At 45.7% G+C, this 20,590-nt stretch overlaps 2 protein-coding genes across 3 annotated transcripts; both read right to left on the bottom strand.

The window, feature by feature from the left end:
* Window positions 1-760: 760 nt before the first annotated feature.
* On the bottom strand, window positions 761-6,416 carry LOC137783436 (uncharacterized). Of its 2 annotated transcripts, none has more exons than XM_068573366.1 (7): window positions 6,310-6,416; window positions 4,970-5,089; window positions 4,522-4,869; window positions 4,299-4,412; window positions 3,374-3,901; window positions 3,073-3,189; window positions 761-2,950 (listed from the first exon to the last, which is right to left on the bottom strand). In XM_068573366.1, the coding sequence occupies exons 1-7, from the start codon at window positions 6,389-6,391 to the stop codon at window positions 2,343-2,345; spliced, it is 1,917 nt and encodes a 638-aa protein (XP_068429467.1). In that variant the 5' UTR covers window positions 6,392-6,416; the 3' UTR covers window positions 761-2,342. The 2 variants fall into 2 exon arrangements, with proteins under 2 accessions (XP_068429467.1, XP_068429468.1); XM_068573367.1 differs by lacking the exon at window positions 6,310-6,416 and adding an exon at window positions 5,947-6,053.
* A 650-nt stretch (window positions 6,417-7,066) lies between these two features.
* On the bottom strand, window positions 7,067-20,379 carry mfsd14ba (major facilitator superfamily domain containing 14Ba). Its single transcript, XM_068573822.1, has 12 exons — window positions 20,087-20,379; window positions 17,706-17,804; window positions 16,219-16,281; window positions 15,972-16,099; window positions 15,494-15,608; window positions 13,813-14,031; window positions 13,537-13,650; window positions 13,119-13,190; window positions 12,555-12,667; window positions 11,816-11,913; window positions 11,567-11,730; window positions 7,067-10,257 (listed from the first exon to the last, which is right to left on the bottom strand). Exons 1-12 carry the CDS (start codon window positions 20,159-20,161, stop codon window positions 9,985-9,987), a joined length of 1,533 nt encoding a protein of 510 aa, XP_068429923.1. The 5' UTR covers window positions 20,162-20,379; the 3' UTR covers window positions 7,067-9,984.
* Between the last annotated feature and the right edge of the window lie 211 nt (window positions 20,380-20,590).

Raw genomic sequence — 20,590 nt, 5'->3', positions numbered from 1 at the left:
CTCTCCTCTAACCTGTGAACCACAGAGGCTCAGACGGGCTGCTGGTGGAGGGGCTTCAGGTAGAAGCTCTCTGACCGTGTGGAATCAGTGTTTTCCAGCCAGAGGAACATCGTGGAATCCTTCTGAACAAATGTGTCTCAGCTAGCAGGGGTCAAAGGTCAGAGGGTTTCATGGAGAGTGGTTCAGATGACACGAAGCATTTCATGAAACGTCAGGAGGCTTCAGGAACGACTTGAAGAACAACTTCAAGGTCAAAGGCATCCAAGTGGAATGTTGTGATTGCGTCACAGCGGTGACGTTGTGGGTCCGGTCTGTCATTGTGAAGTGCCCAAAGGACAGGAAGTGGACCGGCACTTCAGATTTTGTCATCATCAAGTTTTTCAATTGAATGCCAGCGCTGAGGATCAGAGAGCAGGCAGTGATCCGAGATCGCCGCCTAGAGGCGAGCATGAGGATGACTTCCCTCCTTTCCGAAAGGAAGAAAGGAGGGATGTCTTATAGAGTAAGGGTTTTCTTAACGGTATTCTTACTCAATAAGGGAACGGAGGACGGAGGTTCTTAACTTCAATTCAATTCCAGAATATTTTCCTTTTTTTTTGTTTCCACTTTCCAACTGCAGCCAAACCATCCGAAGGGTTACTTTTAATATTTCCTTTTTTCCAATGGTATTATGACACTTACAACATGAAGATGTTTTATTTGAACCCATTTGATTATTAATGCAAGTTTTTTAATGAAAAACAGCCCACACCATCAGCTGATCAGTACATATATTTCATATTGAGACACGTATGAAGTCCAATGTTGAAGGGACACATTTCTGCACATGCATACATATGTGTAATGTTGTTACAATAAGGCACCGAGTCACATTTAAAACACATGTGTGCAACCAAACAAAGGAAATCATTCATAAAAAACTGATCAGAAGTGTAAACAAACTAGTATTGCTTTAAAGATTTTGCTTAAACCAAATCAATGAATAAGAGATATGTTTTTAGTCTTTACATGCATAGATTGTTTTTCTACATGAAGGCCTTTACCCTTTAAATACAAGCAGCTGATCATGAGATAACAGTAATAAACCAACAAGTTAAAATAAAAAAAGGTATAAAAACATTTACACACTGACATCTAAACCCATAAATTATAAATAAATAAAAGAGGCACATCACAGACATTAGTATCCTGTATTTCACCACTTCAAAAAACATTTGAATGTAAATGCATCCCTAAATATTAAGACGTTCGTTATGTAAACAAATATAAACTCTAATGTTTGAAGCGTGACATTCAAAACAAACAGGGAATGATCTGAAATCTCTCGTGCAATTTATTGAGGAAGTTTATTCACAACACGTTTAAATACTGTAGCGCCTTAAAAAATATACGTCCTCTCCTGTCTTCAGGGAGAGATCCGGTGTGGTTCAATGGATGCCAACGCGCTGCAGCTCACACCACCAAGGATACAGAGAGAGATGCAAGGACACGACGCGAGTGAAGGAAACAAGGTGGCACTTTAGGAGCTGGAGGATGTCCGCCTACCCAACAGCTCAAGGGCGCCATTCAGATAGTTTGATGTAGTCTGGACATAAAAGAGGTGAAAAACATGTTAGCGTGTCAGCAGTTGCATTAGTAGATGCTGCTACCGTGTTCCTGCACGGCTCCACTGTGACACGCTAGCATGCTACATGTTGGCACAGTGCCCTTAAGGTCCCAAGGGGACAAGAAACCTCCACGTGGCCTTTAAGACCAGCGAGGGGACGCGTCTCAGAGCTCGCTGGGACACACTGGATGAAGAAGGCCAAACGCTCGCTCTCCTGCTCAGACGATGTGCTGGAACCTTTACGGGTTTAGAATCCATTAATGAAGAGTGATCTAAAGGCACGGCGGTGCACTGAGGCGTACAGGAGAGGTCATGTTGATGCCATGTGTCTGATGTCTGACAAAGGTTGTAAAGACGGAGAATATCTTTCTATATCTACGATCAAGGGATAAAGTATTTAATATTTATCTTGAGTGTCAGACATGCAATATAGTTCTCATCAGTCTCGTCTCAAAGGACAGATCGTTACGCGTCTTCGGATGTTCCGCCACGACTCAGCTAAACTTGTATTGATAATTGTCTCTCTAAAAACATGCTTGGAGCCGCAGCACTGCAAGAACCTGACCTGGTGCGGCCCTGGTGCATTGTGGGATAAGTTGAGCACTGGAGCCGAGTACCGTGACGGCATGTTCAACGAGCTAGCTGTGAGGTGTAAAAGCCGAGGCCGGCGCTCTGCAGTCTCCTCACGTTCTCTTCGGGAAGCGTCGGGAGTAAGACGGCAGTGAGACACGTGAGACTAACCCTCCTCCGACACGCTGTGGATCGTCTCGATGATCTTCTTCTTCAGCTTCCTCACTTTGTCCGGCGGCGTGTCGTTCAGACACTCCTCGACATACTTCAGGAAGCCGGCGTGCGGCGCCGCGTGGCTGTGACAAAACGCCCGAATGAAGTCCAGCACCTCGGCGGAGGGCGGCGCGAGGCAGCGGCCGGCCCGCTTGCGTCCCGCCGACGCTCTGCTGTCGGCGCGGGAGGAACGCGTGGAGGGGGAGGAGGAAGGGGAGGAGTGCTGGGAGTCCGGCGGAGTGGGCGAAGGAGGAGTTTTCAGGCTGCGCAGCGACGCCGCGCTCAGCTGCTGGCCGGCGGTTTGGTTAGTGCCGTGGTAACGGCCGCCGAGGGCTTGGCCGTCCAGGCCGAGGAGGCGGGGCTCCTGCGCCGCGTGGAAGTGGAGGTCGCCGGGCCGCTCGTCCTCGTCGCAGGAGTCGCAGAGAAACATTAGCTCGCGGTAGTGTTTCCACTTGGGGAGGTAGAAGTCCTCCGAGCCGCAGGTTCTGTTGGCGCTCACCACCTTGTGCTCGCGCTGGAAGATGGTCCGCAGGTTCCGGAACTTTGTCTTTATGTCTTCCACTGTAGGACGGAGAATCACAGAAACGGTCAGCGGCCACGCGTCACGATAATGCTGCGAGGAATCACTTGTAAAGTGTTTCTGTGGGTGTTCAAGTCGTCGCACACAGAAGCATCAGCGTTACCTGCGAATGGAGCCGCCTCGTGGTCCGACAGGAGGCCGCTCAGCGTCTCCAGCAGGCTCTGCCTCAGCAGACGGTTCCTGTAGCTCTCGGACTTGTGGTTCCACAGACAGCTGTGCTCTAGGAAGAAGCACATCATGTGGAATTAAAGGAAAAAACACCTGGAAGGAAACCTGAATGCTTTAGTCTTATAGAGCACACGGCCTCTTGTGGCCACCATGAGTACTACAACAACAAACAAATGACGCCTGTCAAAATGCCATTATTTTGTTCACCACATTCAACACTAAAGGACGGCACCAACCGGAGTAAAACGAGATGAGCTGCTGAACTTTGGCCTCGTTCCAGTGGCAGCGGGAGTCGGCGCTCAGTCGGCCGTCAGTCTTCACTGAAGCAGAGAAGTCCAGAGGGGGCGGGGCCGCGCAGGGGCGGGCGTCCGCCGGGGGCGGGGAGGCGGCAAATGCGGCAGCGGCTGTTTGGCTCGCAGGTTTGAGGTCAACCGGAGACGCAGGGAGGAAGACCTGGTACGCGTCGCCGGAGTCGGCGGAGGGGTCGCCGAACTTGATCTGGGCGGAGCCGTGGGAGGAGCCACTCAGGGCAGAGGAGGACATTTGGTTTCCACGGTCTGGGTCCCGGTCTTCCCGCGGCGTCAGTATCTGCACGTCGTCCGGGCCTTCGTCTTCGTCACAGGACTCGCAGAGGAAGAGCAGCTGCTGGAAGTGTTTCCACTTGGACACGTGCAGTTTGTCAGCCACGCGGCCGGCCTGCACCGCTTTGTACTCGCGGTTAAAAACCGTCCGCAGGTTCTTGAACTTGCACTTCAGGTCTTCGACTGCAAAACAGCAACAAAGGAGTCACATCTACACGGCTACTGGCTTGAGATCCAAAGGAGCTAAGCTAAGCTCGCTAACTTTAATTTGCTATACCAACATTGAACCAACTCGCTTTTTAGCCTCTTGTAGCACATAGCTTTGCCGTTACAGACATCACTTAGCAGCTAGCATCTCTTTGCTCACAGACAGAGTAGCACACAGACTATGGATAAGTATGCATACAACCTTCCCTTTAAACAATCACAAGCTATCTTTTCCTCCTAGTGGTCTAACGTAAGATACAACCCCTCTGGCTAGAACCCCTCGGTGTGCTGGTGTTGTACTTTGGACCTCCCGAGGGGGAGGGGCTATATGTCGGGCGGTCCCATCCCATCGAGCAGGACCGAGTGCTGGTACCTGAGAAAGAGGCGGAGGGGTCGGACAGCTGGCTCCTTAGAGCCTCCAGCAGCCTCAGCCTGAGCTGCCGGTTGTTGAAGTTCTCGGACTTCTTCCTCCAGAGGCAGTCGTGTTCTGTGACACAATGACAACGACAAACCGTCAACAAGCAATCAGGAGGCCAACACCTCACTGGTTGCAGTAACAACTGCTTGTTGTGGATCTGGATCCGGTTTGCGTTTACCGGAGTAGAACGCGATCAGCATGCGCTCCCTCTCTTCGGTCCAGGAGCATTTCACCGGCGCGTTGGAAGGGAGGCAAGAAGACGGGGCGGGGCGGAGGGGGGCGAGCGGCCGCAGGGCGGAGACGACGAGCCGGGCGTCGTCCCGCAGAGCGGACGCCGGCGAAGGCGGCTGGTCGTCGGGGCTGCCGTCCCGGTCCCAGCAGCCCCGCAGGAACATCAGCTGCTCGTAGTACTTCCACTGCGGCACGAACACGTCGTCCGACCTGCACGCCTCGCTGGCCTTGACCATTTTGTATTGGCGCTGGAACGTGGTGCGCAGGTTCTTGAACTTGTTCTTGATGTCTTCCACTGGGGAGGAAGAACGGAGGAGCGGATGTTTCTGGTTCCTGCACAAAAGGTGCAGCTCGGCGTGGAAACAAAAACACAACGGACCCGACCGCAGGCTCACCTGAAAGAGGGATGGGAGGAGGGTGAGCCGACAGGAGGACCCTCAGGTGGTCCAGGGTGTTCCACCGCAGCTGTCGGTTCTTGTAGCTCTCGGACCTGTGGTTCCACAGGCAGCCGTGCACTGGAGAAACGAAAGCAACCATGATGTGTCCCCTCAGATATATACACACACACACACACACACACACACACACATAATGTTTGTGTCACTGACAAATCTTGGCTCATTGTAGAAACTAGGAATCCACTCTGGATGCGATATCGATGGATCAAGCATCAGTGACTGGTTTATAAACGATGCATAGACTTTGCTTTTTAAAAAAAATCAATTTGTTGCCACATTAAAAGGGTTTTGTGATTATTTTTTTTTTACCAAAACGCTATTTGTTATTTGAACAATAAATAACAATTCAGTGAATTTACATCGATGTATTTATTTTTTACAAAGCCATTTCTAACAATTCAAAGTTCTGACTAAAGGTCTCCACTTTTGGAACAGAAGTTCAGTCATTATATATATATATATATATATATATATATATATATATATATATATATATATATATATATATATATATATATATATAAACATAAAATGCAATTAAAAACACTTACATCACAGTGAGACTCATACTATGTATGTTTTGAAGTACGTTGTTTACTTTTCGAAGTAAAAACACACGCGCACGCAGGCAAACACACACACACACACACACACACACACACACACACACACACACACACACACACACACAGTATTCAGGCCTGCATTGTGTTGCAGCTCTCTGCAGAGTTGCTTCCGTCGTTGCCTCAACAGGGCAACTGCTCTCACCAGATGTGCCATAGTTTAGTTTCTGAAGAACTCTGCATTGAGCTTCAAACATCTCGTGTCACTATCTCAAACACTCATTCAGCATGCGAGTTGTCACACTGATATGGAACAGTTTATAGCGAAACAATAAGATTTAAAAAAAAAACCTGCACTGATGTCTTCTCCATTTAAAGTCACGTTTCATTACAACACACTTCTCGACGTTCACGTCTACAACACACAAACACACTCACACTCGCACACACGCACACGCACACACACACACACACACACACACACACACACACACACACACACACTTTGGTCCGGAACGTCTCCACCGTCTTGGAGAAGCAGTTCACTACACTAACGTTGCTCGTCGCCATTGCTGTTATCCGTCTGCATCGCTCGTTTCCGTCGATCTTGTCGAGCAACGGTTGCCCACAATTGTTGCAGTTCACGACAACTCGTTGCTGAAAACGGCAACTTTTATGGCACGACAGGTTGCTGTGGAAGAGTATTTGACTTACTGGAGAAAAACGCTATGAGCTTCCTCTCTTTCTCCTCCGTCCAGTACCGCTCCGGTGTGAAGCTGAACGGAGCCGCCTCCATGTTTGTTGTTGACTTTCAGTCCGTCTTCTTGCCGCTGCCACGTCACATGACCCACACTCTGGGCACTGATTGGACAGACGTTACTGAGCAGCACTCACAGGCAGGGACCTGCATTGCCCAGTAGAGGTCACTGTCTCCTCAGCTGTTGCCCAAACGTCAACATACTTTCTACTTCTTCTATTCTATTCTACATTTTATTTTATGAAGTTTGACAATTTTATTTTATATTGAAATGTAAATATTTAGCAGCTGCTCTTGAGCTTTTGATGATTTCAATAATAAAGACTTTGTAGATTGTAAAGACTTTCAATCGTAAAAGTTTTATTATTAAATGAAAAATATAATTTATAATATAATTTGTAAAAAAGTGTAATATAATTTTTTGTTGACAATAATAGTTCAATAAAATTGTAACTTAAATGTCCACAATGTGAATGTGTTCATATCTCCTTTAGTTACAAAGCAGCATCAATTAAATTATAAATTATTTTTCTCGCTAAATGTGTGCGGTCACATAAATGCACAAATAATTGTTATTTTCGCAGGACGCCATCCCGTCCCACACAAATAACATACAGCAAAAGGAAAAGCATCATCGCTGTTTCTAGAAATGAGACGTCACAGTAGTTAGAAAAAAAAGTTTTCTTTTCTTTGTTTAAAAGCACTCAGGATGTCAAGTGTTGTTCTCTTTTAATTTCCAACAACCAACACCTGGCTGGTACACTTCCAGACAAGACAACGAACAAAGTGTATTTACAGTGAATCCCATGTACAGTTCATGTCTTCACATTGTACAAACATTTAATCATGTACATTATTTACACTGTTGAGTCAGTCTCACTGCCGCTGGAACAACTCAGCGGTGCAGTCGTCAGTGTTCACATGCACACTAACATCCTACTTCACATCGGGGGTTTGGACTATTTGCTGGTACAAAACATCGGCTCATTGCTGAGAAACCTGCAAAAAACTCCTCTGGTTACAAAAAACACCCCAAACTGGTAAAAGAAACTGTGAAAGAGCATTTGTGTAACTTTTGTGGTCATTAAGGAAATCCTCAATTCATTAAAGAGGTAATCAGATTAGATTGGAGAAATACTGTAATTAAAAGGCAGATGTTTACATTTTAAAATAATAATAAAACAACTCTAACTAGTTTCTCTTTGCTTCTTCATCATCATATTTTAAACACAAATTCTAGTGTGCATGTAAACAGAATGAAGGAATCAAACCGCCGAGCCCCGCAGGACTGACCAGCGAAGGACAAGCCTCCTGTCAACAACAACCAGCCTGCCACATACAATACCATTCGCGTGTGCATTTACATTTCAAGCTAATAAAGTAAATACTATGTGTGCGCTCTGTGTGGTTATATTCTGCTAAACTCTTCGGCATTTCTCCCTGAATCCTCTAAATAAATCTCCTCTGATGCTTCAAGTATAGGTTCATTCGCAGGAATATCACTGCTGTCGGGGGTAGAAACCTGGCGTGCAACAGAGACCTCGAGACGTCTGGAAGTAAACTAACCGGCGTGCTGCGGCATCTCTCCCCTTCGCCCCGGAGAGGCCGGAGGAGGCCGGACGCCATGGACGGATCACTGAGGGACTACAAGCAGGAGGTTACGGGTCCCAACAGGAGGATGCACAGGTTGGTCAAACTACATGCGCTGACCTTCAAACTAATCAATTCACCTTATTATGTATACAAAGTACAGCGGCGCTATAGGAGCCACTTTGTGTCATTGCGCCTCCAAATGTTGCGTTTGAATACGAGCCGCTGTCATCCGCCTCTCCTACATCCTGACCTTCGGCCCGACACTTCTGGGTGAGGTTTACGAAGCGGCTTCATCGGGTTGCTAGCTAGTAGCTCAAAGTTAAGTTCTTTACCGGCCGATCATAATTTTCAATGTTCAGTTCATGTCTTGATTCACCCATTCTCTCATTTATTTCAAGAGAAAACAATAAATGTTGATTGTTGTTTCCGAAACTTCAGGATTACGTCCTCAAGTGTCTCGTTTGGTCCTAAACTCAAAAAGATCCAGTTAACTGTCACAGTGAAGAAACTGGAAGATATTCACGTTTAGGAAGCTGGAATCAGAAAATGGGACAACTGATTGATGAACCTCTGCAGTTCTACACTTTACGTACTGAGGCAACTTGAAATAAGTCAACGGTTTGAGTTCCACACGAGCGGCGGCCTCCTGCTGACAAACCTCCGTTTGGTGTACTCGGACCACCGACCTGCTGCTCTGCTGTACGCCACCTTACTGCCCTGGTCCTCTGATACCCGGCATGGCTTCACATGCAGAAGCTAAATGAGCCTCCAGGTGGCGCTGAGGGCCGGGACTAAACGTGACCTGGATCTTAAATATTATCATTGAAGATAAAAACATGTACGCCACCTGCTCCCCAGAGACATTACTGAAGCAGCTATTGTTAGACTGAATCTGGTGACCTTTAAGTAGCTTTCCCCTATCTAACTGGCAAATTTCAGATTTGTTTGTATGTTAAATTCAGAAATCAGAAATAAAAGCAGAGCGTGACGCATCACATGGCTCCAGCTTCAGACTGCTGAGGTTCCCCACGGACAGCAGCGTGCAGAAAGTGACTGTGATATCAGAAGTGAAGCAAACGTGATACAAGATGAGGAAATGCAGGTTTAAAATAAACACACTGATCTGAGGTAGAGTGACAAAATCGGGGATGAGGACGGTGGAGGTACGAGTAGAGTCTAGCGGGAGGTGTGCTGAGAGTGAAAGACTGAGAGAAGAAACTTGATACTCTGACACGTGACTCCTCTCTCAGCTCGTCACGCTCACACCTCGTTAGCGGCTGATAGCTCTTAGCGCGTAAAGATACTGTACACTTACAAAGAATACAAATTCCTCGATCCCGCCAAAAAGAAAAGAACTGGAACAAAAACTGCTTAAAAAAGAAATAAAAATAAATCCACTCAGGATGTTTTGGGCTGCAGTGAAGAAGCTGCAGGCCTGTTTCATTTAGTACAATAACCGATAAGAAATAAACCACAGCATTAAAATACGGCTTGAAAATGATACAGCTGAAGGTAAAAAACATCTTTTCTTTTTTATCATAAAAAAACAATAAAAAACAAACAATCAATGACTTCAAGCTTAAAGATGAACAACAACCCTTCTGTTAAAAATCTCAAAAATACTCATCTTCCCCATCTCATGTGGGCGTATCCCAAACCTGGCCACATCCATGGTTGGCCCCTCTTGTCAATCAAACGATGGTAAAACTGTGACCCCCTCCCCCCTCATGGGCTTTCTGGCAAATCTTCTGTGGAAACTGTAGGATGACATCTTATCAGCAGCTCTTTGCTCCCGCCTCCTTGTGAAAGAAAACATACTCATTGGTTGCTCGCATGGTGTTATATCCTCCTGTAGCTGAGGTAGCCCCGCCTCCCAGCTACGGGAACAACAGCCGCTGGGAGCGTTCTCGCTGCCAATCGGCCATTTTCTGACAAAAACAAAAAGTACACTTAGTTCTGCCCTGCAGCAAAGAAATTGTGTCACTGATTTCAGCACGGGATGTCGATCCGTCGAGCGGCGGTGAAAGCCCCGCCCTCCATCAAACAATGCTGTCCTGCAGCAGCGGCTCGAAGTCCTCGTCGCTGGTGGGAGGCGGAGCCTCCTCGTCGCTGCCCGGGAGGGGCGTGTTGATGTGGACGCCGGCCAGCGAGGACATGGACTCCTTGCTGTCCAGCTGGGGCTTGTCGCCCAGGGACAGCTGGGAGGCAGAGGAGGAGCGGGAGGGTTTCTCTGGGATGAAGAGGGCGACGATGAAGGCGAAGACCACGCTGCACGCCCCCAACAGGAAGGGAGGGCCGGGGATGAGGCCTCTCTGAGAGAGAGAGAGAGAGAGAGAGAGAGAGAGAGAGAGAGAGAGAGAGAGAGAGAGAGAGAGAGAGAGAAACTTTAATTTCCTATTGATGTAAACACAGGGGGCGATGTTGTTAAACCCAAAAATATGAAAGAGACAGTGCAGAAAGACACAATGTAGAGATCTCCGAGTCGATCAACAGCAAAACCACTTGTTTACTGTTGTTAATGTGTAAAACAGCTGATACAGCTGTAGTACCGTGATCATATATGACTATTAGATCACCATGATAATGCCATGACACCATTTACCACCAGGCCTTTAAGTTCATTTGAAAGAGATTAAAGAGCAGACAAGAAATCCGACAGATGACCGCTAACTGCAAACGTTTAAATTCCGAATCGAGGCGCCATGTGATCGTCCCTCATGGAGACGCCAAACTGTTCAGAGCCAACGTCAGCTGGTAATGATCGGTCAGCTGATTGACTTCAGCAAAGCCAACAGATTAACAATTAACAACACAAACATGTGAAATAAAGCTGCAGATGGTCTTTCAACATGATGTGGTTGTTTACAATGTAACATTATCAGAGGTCGGCCAGTAGAACATCTTCAATGCAGATGTCCTGATCGCATATTTGACTGGATATTGGCAGGTATTTACCATCAGTACAACTTTATTTCTCACTGTGATGGTTGACATTGTGTAATGAATCTGTTCCACGTTCACGTGCGTACTGAACCGTGAGAGATCAGCGGTCCGTCTCTCCCCCAAAAGGCAGCGGCAGGTCTTTACTATGAAACGATGCCAGTGCTGGAGACATGATCGAGACTTAAACATTTCAAAGAGAGCAGCGTTCTGTCTCTAACGACGGCAAACAAGAGCAGGCCAGACGTGTTGCAGTCTTCTGCAGGAAGCTAAAAGACTAGAGAACCTCTGGTGTAGAGGGTCTGTGTGTATATGAACATCTGGTGTAGAGGGTCTGTGTGTATATGAACCTCTGGTGTAGAGGGTCTGTGTGGATATGAACCTCTGGTGTAGAGGGTCTGTGTGTATATGAACCTCTGGTGTAGAGGGTCTGTGTGGATATGAACCTCTGGTGTAGAGGGTCTGTGTGGATATGAACCTCTGGTGTAGAGGGTCTGTGTGGATATGAACCTCTGGTGTAGAGGGTCTGTGTGGATATGAATCTCTGGTGTAGAGGGTCTGTGTGGATATGAATCTCTGGTGTAGAGGGTCTGTGTGGATATGAACCTCTGGTGTAGAGGGTCTGTGTGGATATGAACCTCTGGTGTAGAGGGTCTGTGTGGATATGAACAGGTACTGTACCTCAGTGGGACTTTGCACTGGAAGCGGGTCGACGTTGAAGTCTCCCTGGATGGGGTCCAGGGTGTTGAGCTCCACATTAAAGAGGAAGAAGATGAACCCGTACAAAGCTGGACCCAGACCGTTACACAGGCCTCTGATCCCTGTGATCATCCCCTGGACCACACCTGCAAAGGGAGGACGGGGTGGTGTTAGTGGAGACACGCTACTGCACACTCAGTGGGGGGAGGGGAGCAGACATTTTAATGTCACCTTGTTTATCAGGATCAGCAGACTGTGACACCAGAGCAGAGACCGCTGGGAAGGTGATGGAGGACATTGCTGCTACAGCTCCAGCTGCCCATATCATCCTGTTGACACACACACACACTTCTTTGAAGTGAAGCCACTCCTCTGGTTGTATAGAAGTCTATATAAATGATTCTGCTCGGTAAAGATTGTAAACATGAGTTTATGTCTCAATCTCTAGTTTCAGGTCTTCTTCAATACAGCATGATGTTCATTTAGTAAACAGACCATAAAGCAGGGGATGCTTTAGGGCGGGGCTACTGTGATTGACAGGCCTCTACAAGAAACAAATAGGGCGTTTCTACATTCCTCCTCCGCATTCCAATTATAATAACGTCTGTTTATCGGTTGCAAAAAACAACAACATGTCGATAACCAACTCGAGGCTTTAACGCCAGTCGACAAACCAACGGGTGACGACACAATGACTACGTCCACTTCTTTATTTACAGCCTATGCTTTTAACGAGTAAAAGTCTAAAAGAAACACACAGAGGAAGTTCGTTTTCACCAGCAGTGAACTTTGACATGTTTAATGTCAAACAACATCAATATCAGTTTCCTCGTCTGTCCGGTCTGGCTAATAAACAATGTTTATGACATTAGGTAGCTATTCTTAATCATGTCAAATTCCTAACCATTTCCTCTATTTGAATATACACCTGGCTTCATGAGGACATTGGAGTCGGGGGTTAGCATCTCACCATGGCTCTGATCCCAAGCCGTACCAGGCCAGCTGAAGGATCTGGAAGCCCAAACCCAACAGAACGGTGTTTTTATTACCCAGAGTCCTCATCAGCAGTGTGAGGAGGAGAGTCTGAGGAGGGAGAGGAACAGATTGTTTATATTTTGTAAAAGCCTTGTACTAAGAAACAAGTATAATTCATTACAAAGTAGCAAAAGCTGTGCTAGCATGAGTGGTTTAAATTATTGTTTATTAATCTAAAACATTCAGCTCACAAGTGCTTTATGTGTGAATTCATGGAAGTTGTTAACTAGCAAGCCAAACTGTTTTTTTTGGTATCGAAATGGCTAAAGTGCAAAAGCTATTCTTTTTTTGCGGCAAAGGACCAGCCCTGATTTGCATATATATCGCAAGGAACCGAAGACAGATGTTATTAGAATTATAATGTGACCAACAAAGATGCATTCATTATATCACTACATGAAAGTATCAAATTACATCAAAATTGAATCCAGAATGGTGACACTAGAAATGTAAATGGAGCTGTAATTGGGGTTTATTCTATTCCTCCTGTGCGTGTTACCTGTGCTACGATGGACAGAATGCCCACCACTCCAATAAACACAGCGATGGTGGTGGAGGAGAAATTTATGACCTGGAGGGACAGAGAGACATTTGTTTGATACTTTCTAAAGAGTATTCATGCACACAGAAACACAACGCACAACAGTTTCAGCATATGTTTAAAGGACGTTAAGACGACATGGCGTTCCGGAGCGCTTGTCCGGCATATTGTTGGGGACCAAAGGCATGCAGTGTCCAAGTTGGATTTATATTTTAGACTAATAAATTTAATAAACATTAAAGTTGCGAAATAATACTGAAAATGTCACAAAAATCTTTAAAATTCACACACATTGACTTTAAAAAGCAGTTGTAGTAGCAACAGCATTCATATTGTTAGTGCTTGCAGTAATGCGTCGTGCAGCAGAGCACCTCACCTGTCTCAGGTAGAGGAAGAAGCTGGAGTACTGTCCGGCTTCCGGCAGGTAGGACAGGAACACAGTGATGCAGATCAGTAAGACCGTCGGGTCCTGACCCACCTTCCTCAGAGACTGAAGGAGAGAGAAAGAGAGACAGGAAATACAACCCAGTTAACGCCCAGGACTCAAAGGGTCAATGCTACAGTCTATGAAATGCATCTGACTCACATCCACTGTCTTATATACAACAAATCAACCAATCAGATTCTGCATAGTAAGTTCTTGGTTACTGACAGTAAAGGGATCAGCCTGCTCCCAGGATATTGGCGCCCCCCAGGTGTTGAGCCTCATCTTGTCCGGCAGAGACTCGGGCACGGCCAGCAGGATGAAGCAGATGTCCGCCAGGGCGATCAGCGTGGCCACCAGGACCACCAGGTTGTCCCCGTACCAGGCCGACAGGTACGCCCCGATGGCTGGACTCGTTACCAGGCTGGCCGCGAAGGTAGCTGACACCTAGGAGTCAAGGGAGCAGGATGTTGAAGGCCAGAAAACACAGTAAAGGCTGCGCTTCATTTGTTGAAGCCAAGAAGCGAAGCTGTTGGGAGACGTGTGGTGAAAATGGCATCGCAGTGAGGGCAGAAGCTCATGAAAACTGTCTCATGGGATCCAGTTCGATCACAAAAACCTTTAGATAGCCAAGCTAGCAGCTATGTGAGGCAGTGCTTTAAGCTAAGTGCTAAAGTCAGAAAGCTAAAACGCTTGTATGTCAAAGGGTCCACATCTCGAGGAAACTTTATGCTGATGTTTAGCGGGTGCAATGTTTAGCATGTTAGCTTTAGTATGCTACAGTCGCACGCTAACATTTGCGAATTAGAAACAAACATGTTAGCCTTTGAACAGGCTTTAACGCAAACTCGTTCCACTACTGAAATATTATTGTGAATTTCTTTTCTTTTTGTTTATGTGTGTTGTTTATTAATGTGTGTTGTTTATTAAGATACTACACGGTTTAATGTATTCTACAGCTCATGTTGAAGTAAGACGTCAACAAGGGGAGGCTGCAAAAATAAAACATCAAACAATGTCACATGAGCAAAACAATGGAATATCATTGTGTATTATTTGAAGTTGAAGAAGGGTCAGAGGCAGCTCTTTCCCTCGTCTCCCGCTTTTCAACTCCAATATAATCTTTGATAACAGTAAAATAGTAAATGGACATTTGTGCTGCGATATTTACAAGGAACCCACCGACAACAAACAAACCCCCGTTGTCTATGAGGCCGCTCTCTTGGGAGAGATTTATCTTCTTTTTTTTGTTGAAATAGTTTTCATCGACGTCTCTCATTTTCATGTTTTTAAAGGCTGGCAAACCGGTCAATTGTTTGCCAGGTTTATCCCAGGACACTGTAAAGGTAAAGCCCTGTACGTGTCAAAATAGTGGCAGAAGTCCTTCCATCTAATGACATCAACGTTGGATGGATCTTTCAGTGTGTATAGAAGATGAGCATGTACATTAAATGTATGTCCTTCAGCAGTGGCAGCCGGCCAATAGAGAGCCACAGTGCACCCGCGGTGCGCGCTGCACGCGGATGAAGTGGCTTTGTGCGTCAGGCACAAAGCTTTTTTTTCGCGTCATACGGTGAAGCGTTTTTCCGCCAGTACGGCCGTGATGTGGACTATACAGAATATATATATATATATACATATACATATACACACACACACACATACACTGAATTGCATTAATAACATGTCCTTATTATGTCAAAGTGTTGGACTAAAGGTTAAATATTTAACTGCAATGTAGTAATGTGTGATACCTCTTTTGCATTAAATCACACAGGGATGCTTGCTGAAATGTATTAAATGGCCCGACCAAAAAAAAAAATCCACCAGCCGCCACTGTCCTTCAGTCATGTAATTGTCTCTCTTGTACACTGTATTGATGTTTTAAGACACCACACAGAGTCCTTACCAGACCGTAGGCTGTGCTCCTCTCTCGTTCGTCCGTCACGTCGGCAACGTAGGCGAAGACGACGGAGAAGGTGACCGAGAACGCTCCGGACATGGAGATCATGGCGAAGTACCACCTGCAGAGCGGGACAGAGAGAAACGCTGAGCGGCTCCACTTTCAGACAAACAGTAACTCGTACTACTGGGACTGGAAAAACCGTGATGGAAATAAACCAATGTTTTTTTTTAACCAATGCACAAACGTTTCCAGATCAGCTCGACACATTCGTTCAGTGTGTTTTGACTATTTGACTAAGTCTCTGTTGGTCAGGTGAGAGAATGCAGCTTTAGCACATGAAGCATAGACGTCTATACAACCAGAGGAGTCGCCACCTGGTGGTCAGGAGAGAGAACTGTCTCCCTCACCCTAATACTAATAGAATAGTACCTCTCTCTCTCACTAGTCATGAGTGTGCAGACGGAGATAACAGGAGTCCTACCAGGGGCTGAGCCTCATCAGGGGGATCGGAGCGCAGGTGAAGAAGACGGTGACCAGGAGGAAGGTCCGCCGGCCCCACACGTCCGACAAGGCGCCGATCAGAGGAGCAGACATGAACGACAGAAGACCCTTGACATGGAGAGGCGGAGTCAGTGGCAAAGTAAACAATCCGTCTCTAACGTTCTCTTTCACAATGTCATCAATATCTACAGCACGAGTGGACCAAGAGGAAGCGTGGAAGTTCTTACCTTCACGCCCTGAATGAGGCCGTTCATCAGGAACGTGTGCTGGGGAAACGTCTCATGTAGAACCTGCAGAGACATCGCGGTCGTCAATCTTCAAGACTCACGGAGATTCAACAGATGTTTCCTTCAGCAGAGCATTCCTTCACTTATCAGAGCTGATGTTTCTTTTCTGATGCCAATACTGAGCCTGAGCTTAGGGAGCAATACAAAATCAATACCTTTCTTGGTGTTTTTCTACATTTACTCAGCCTAAACTTCTGTATATCAGTCTTTGAAGAGCACCTGAGCGTGCTGTTTTATCTTGAGCACACATTTAAACCCTGAACTTGCTCCTCTCCCGTGACCATGCAGAGACCCTGTTGGTTACTTAAATTCAAACTCCAGACCAGGGATGGGCATTCGATGAAATTGTCATCGATCGTCGGGAAAATTAACGATGGATTTTCGATTTATCATTAACAAAGGGGGCGTGGCTTGAGCCCCGTTACCCTTCGTTACCAGCACATAGCATCACCAGCTAACCTAAACTGACCCGGTCACGTTCCTGTAAAGCAGTTTTCATTTCCGCTATCGACCATGGAAAAGTAAGAACTAGTTCTGCGTTATACTTGTTGTGGAAACACCACAAACATCGGAACATCAGACCCCCGTATCTGGGTTCATAATATCATCCGTAGTCGCACAAAGCTCCAGGACGAGTGTCTGGATGAAGCCGCTTGCAGCGCTCCTTCAGGCGGACCGGCAGCCAGTTGAATTCTGCAACGGCACGACGGCGGAGACGTCGGGTGGAGCTTCTCAAAGCTGATTGGCTTCGGCAACTCAGCGTCTGGCGAATTTTTTGTCGAAGTTAAAACATTTCAAATCTGGCGAAAAAGCGAATATTGGCAACGCTTCTTCGTGTCATTCGTGCCGCCGGACAAGAAATGTGCTTTTTCGCAACCATTCGCGTCTGTACATTGACTTTACATGTAATGATACTCGCGCGAACACACCATCACACTACGCAACAGAACATGCATTAGTTTTATCGATGAGAAAATAATGTCACTGACGAAATTCTTAACGATCAATTAATTGATCTTCGATTAATTATGCCCATCCCTACTCCAGACTAAAGTATCTCGCTACATGTGGCACATGAGCTCTGGAGGACTATCAGACGCAGCGACTGGAGGAATCAGTTACGATAAGAAAGCCACTGTCCTAAAGCAAAGGAATGGTTGAATCCAGAAATATGGGACACCAGACGTCATCGTCCTATTCAGACCTGCGTTGCAGCTCAAGGCAGAAGAGAATTTGAAACAAACGAGACATTAATGCGTCAAAGTGGGACGTTGGTGAGTCTCTACAAAGACGCCGCCGACGTGACGACGTCAAGAATGTTTACTTCAATGTCCCCGTCAAAACTAATATCCTCCACATGTGAGCTGATCCAGCCAGCGTTGTCCTCAAGAACAGATCAGCTGCTCGGTGAGAACAGCGTTACTCACAGTGAGCATGGGCGTAGTGAGCAAGCCCCAGGCGAAGAACTCCAGGAAGATCACCACCACGGCGTGATACACATTGGGCCTGCCGATGCCCTGCTGGAGCTGGAACACACACACAGAGTCATTGTTTGTAGTCGTTTGTCTGGATGACATCACAACAGTTCCTTATAACTGGGAGGAGTTTCAAAGACGTGCAGCCCAAAGAAAGATGCTATCAGATTTAATTATTTGAATTGGAGCATGAGCAGGAATAGTTTCATGAATCTTTGTGACATCTTTGCAAAATGTAAACTTCATGAAAACAAGTCCCTAAACACACCGTCAGGGGCTGAAACTCGTCTCAGAACTAGAATTTCTTTAGTTCAAAAGCCAGAAGCAAAACATCCTCATCGTGAAATACACATGAAATGCTGCTGCCTTCAGCTGGCCATGTGGATGTTTTCTATCTTCAGCCGGGTTCCACTAACACAGATTCAGACTGTCACATCCTGGATAATGACTTGTTCTCTCCTGTATCATTGAGAGGAAGATCATTTGGGGGATGAAGATCTCTAATATATCTGGATGTGTTGGTTACCTCAAACACAGCTGATGCAATGTATGATACCATAACTTTATTTTAAAGAAACTGGGGTGAAGAACAGCAAGCGATGCATGCGTTCCTGTCCACTGTTGTAATGATGAGGGTCATTGAAACGTTGATTGTAAGAATATCCGTCACCAACCATTTTAAAGATTAATAAATTGCTTGTCATTTGAAAAGCAACACAAATAGTCATTCTCCAGCCTCTTTAAGTGGGATTCACTTCCTGCAGCTAGTGGATGAATTGACATGAAATATTGTGCACATATTTATTGTTTCAAGAGGAGGAACCCAACTGATTTACTGGTGATCCTACGATCAACTGATGTTACTCTGTAGACTATAATCTACTGATGTTACCCTGTAGACTGTAATCTACTGATGTTACCCTGTAGACTATAATCTACTGATGTTACCCTGTAGACTGTAATCTACTGATGTTACCCTGTAGACTATAATCTACTGATGTTACCCTGTAGACTGTAATCTACTGATGTTACCCTGTAGACTGTAATCTACTGATGTTACCCTGTAGACTATAATCTACTGATGTTACCCTGTAGACTGTAATCTACTGATGTTACCCTGTAGACTATAATCTACTGATGTTACCCTGTAGACTATAATCTACTGATGTTACCCTGAAGACTATAATCTACTGATGATCTATCCATGGCGTATTTTTCCTTTTTAAATTACAATAGAAAAACTAATCTGTTTTCAGAAGTTGGAAAGTGATCAACTTTGGGGATGTGAGCAGAAGAAGAATGTCAATGATTAAACGTGATTGGCTTCATGTTTCTGCTGGTATTTACTCAGATTATAGTCTAGGTTTAAGTCCAGGGTTGTTTAATATTAAGCCCTAATATGTATGTATAATCTTACTTATAACCCTAATTATTCATTAACCCATTATTAAAAATATACCAAAAAATAAAAAGCGAATAAAATGTTCAAGATGCAGTGTGTCATGACACCAAACGGAGAGAAGCAGCCATATGCTGGAACAACACTGCTTCACATATTAGAGACAACATGTCATTTTAATAGCACCTCTCTGTTTAAGTTATATTTGCTATTTTTGTATGAGAGACGTTAAAATGGAGCCCTCTGTGTCCCGACAGAGGGCTGTTGTGTAACAGCTAATGGATCCATCCCGACCGTCATCATCCTCACACCGACCATCATCATCCTCACACCGACCATCATCATCCTCACACTGAGGAGCCGTCTGCGGGCCACGTTACACCACGCGCACACACACGCGCACTGATCTCCATCCGACAAAAACACAGCCATTTTGGACCAGAGCTGCTCGGTTCCGCTGTTCATCCAGTCATTTCATCATCTCGATCATACACACACATATATATATAGAGGGATATAGAGATATATTCCTGTGATTTATCCACCGAGCTACAGTCAGTAGAGATTTGGTTGTTTTTTTCTTTCAAGTGAAGCTATTTTTTAAATGAAGGAATAGATGATGCAGACATGCCTCTTATGTTTTAATATCCTGTTATGTCATACGCACCGACCGCTTTTTTGTGTTGTTGTTGTCTTTAACAGAAATGAAATCTTATTGTACTGAAATAATAACAGGCTGCGTGTGTGTGTGTGTGTATATATATATATATATATATATATATATATATATATATATATATATATATATATATATATATATATATATATATAGTTTATCCCATATTAATCTCCTGGATTAATGTGGGATAAACTGTAGTGCAGGTTGATGATAATGAATAAAACATGGGTAAAATGGCGGTTCCTCTCCACCCACCGCGGCTCCATCCTTCAGGATGATCTTCTTGACGAGCACCACCCGCCCGGTTCCCGCCGGCTGCTCCCCCGGCATTTCTTCACACCTGCCGCGGGTCACGAAGCATCCCTGCCGCGTAGATATCCGCGGTTCTCCGGGTGCTTCCAGGGTTCCTCGTTGCGTAGCCCCGAGAGGCTAAACCGAGCTAACGGTAGATAACCGGGATATTAACCGTGTTGAGGTCGCGTTACCGTGCACAGTGTCCCGCTTCAGATCCGCCGACAGGTCAGTCCGCAGCTCGCCTGGTACGCGCTCACACCATCAAGTTGCACGGAAGCAGGGCAGTGTTTCCGGTTTGTGTTGAGCTCCTTTTTCAAATCAAAAGCGCCATTTGTTTGACACTTAATCTACTTTGTTTTGACCGAATTTCATATTTATGAAATCCAAATTTGCAAACATTTCCACGAGTGAATAAAACCTACCTGTTTGGTAGTTTCTCCTCAATATTTATCTGTGGTAATTCAC

This window comes from Clinocottus analis, unplaced genomic scaffold, assembly GCF_023055335.1.
Source record: "Clinocottus analis isolate CAN_PGR_092001 unplaced genomic scaffold, fCliAna1.0.p SCAF_13, whole genome shotgun sequence".
Lineage (NCBI taxonomy): Eukaryota > Metazoa > Chordata > Actinopteri > Perciformes > Cottidae > Clinocottus > Clinocottus analis.
The sequence above is the reverse complement of the archived record's forward strand: the minus strand, read 5'-3'. Positions and strand labels throughout refer to the sequence as shown.

Coding starts and splice junctions, on each gene's coding strand:
- LOC137783436 (XM_068573366.1), bottom strand. CDS start 6,391: ATGGAGGCGGCTCCGTTCAGCTTCACACCGGAGCGGTACTGGACGGAG. Junction 3,902..4,298: donor CCCCTCCGCCTCTTTCTCAG/GTACCAGCACTC, acceptor GCTGTTTTGCAG/TCGAAGACCTGAAGTGCAAG. Junction 2,951..3,072: donor CGAGGCGGCTCCATTCGCAG/GTAACGCTGATG, acceptor TCCGTCCTACAG/TGGAAGACATAAAGACAAAG.
- mfsd14ba (XM_068573822.1), bottom strand. CDS start 20,161: ATGCCGGGGGAGCAGCCGGCGGGAACCGGGCGGGTGGTGCTCGTCAAG. Junction 12,668..13,118: donor TTCTGTCCATCGTAGCACAG/GTAACACGCACA, acceptor CTCCCTCCTCAG/ACTCTCCTCCTCACACTGCT. Junction 10,258..11,566: donor CAGTGCAAAGTCCCACTGAG/GTACAGTACCTG, acceptor TCTCTCTCTCAG/AGAGGCCTCATCCCCGGCCC.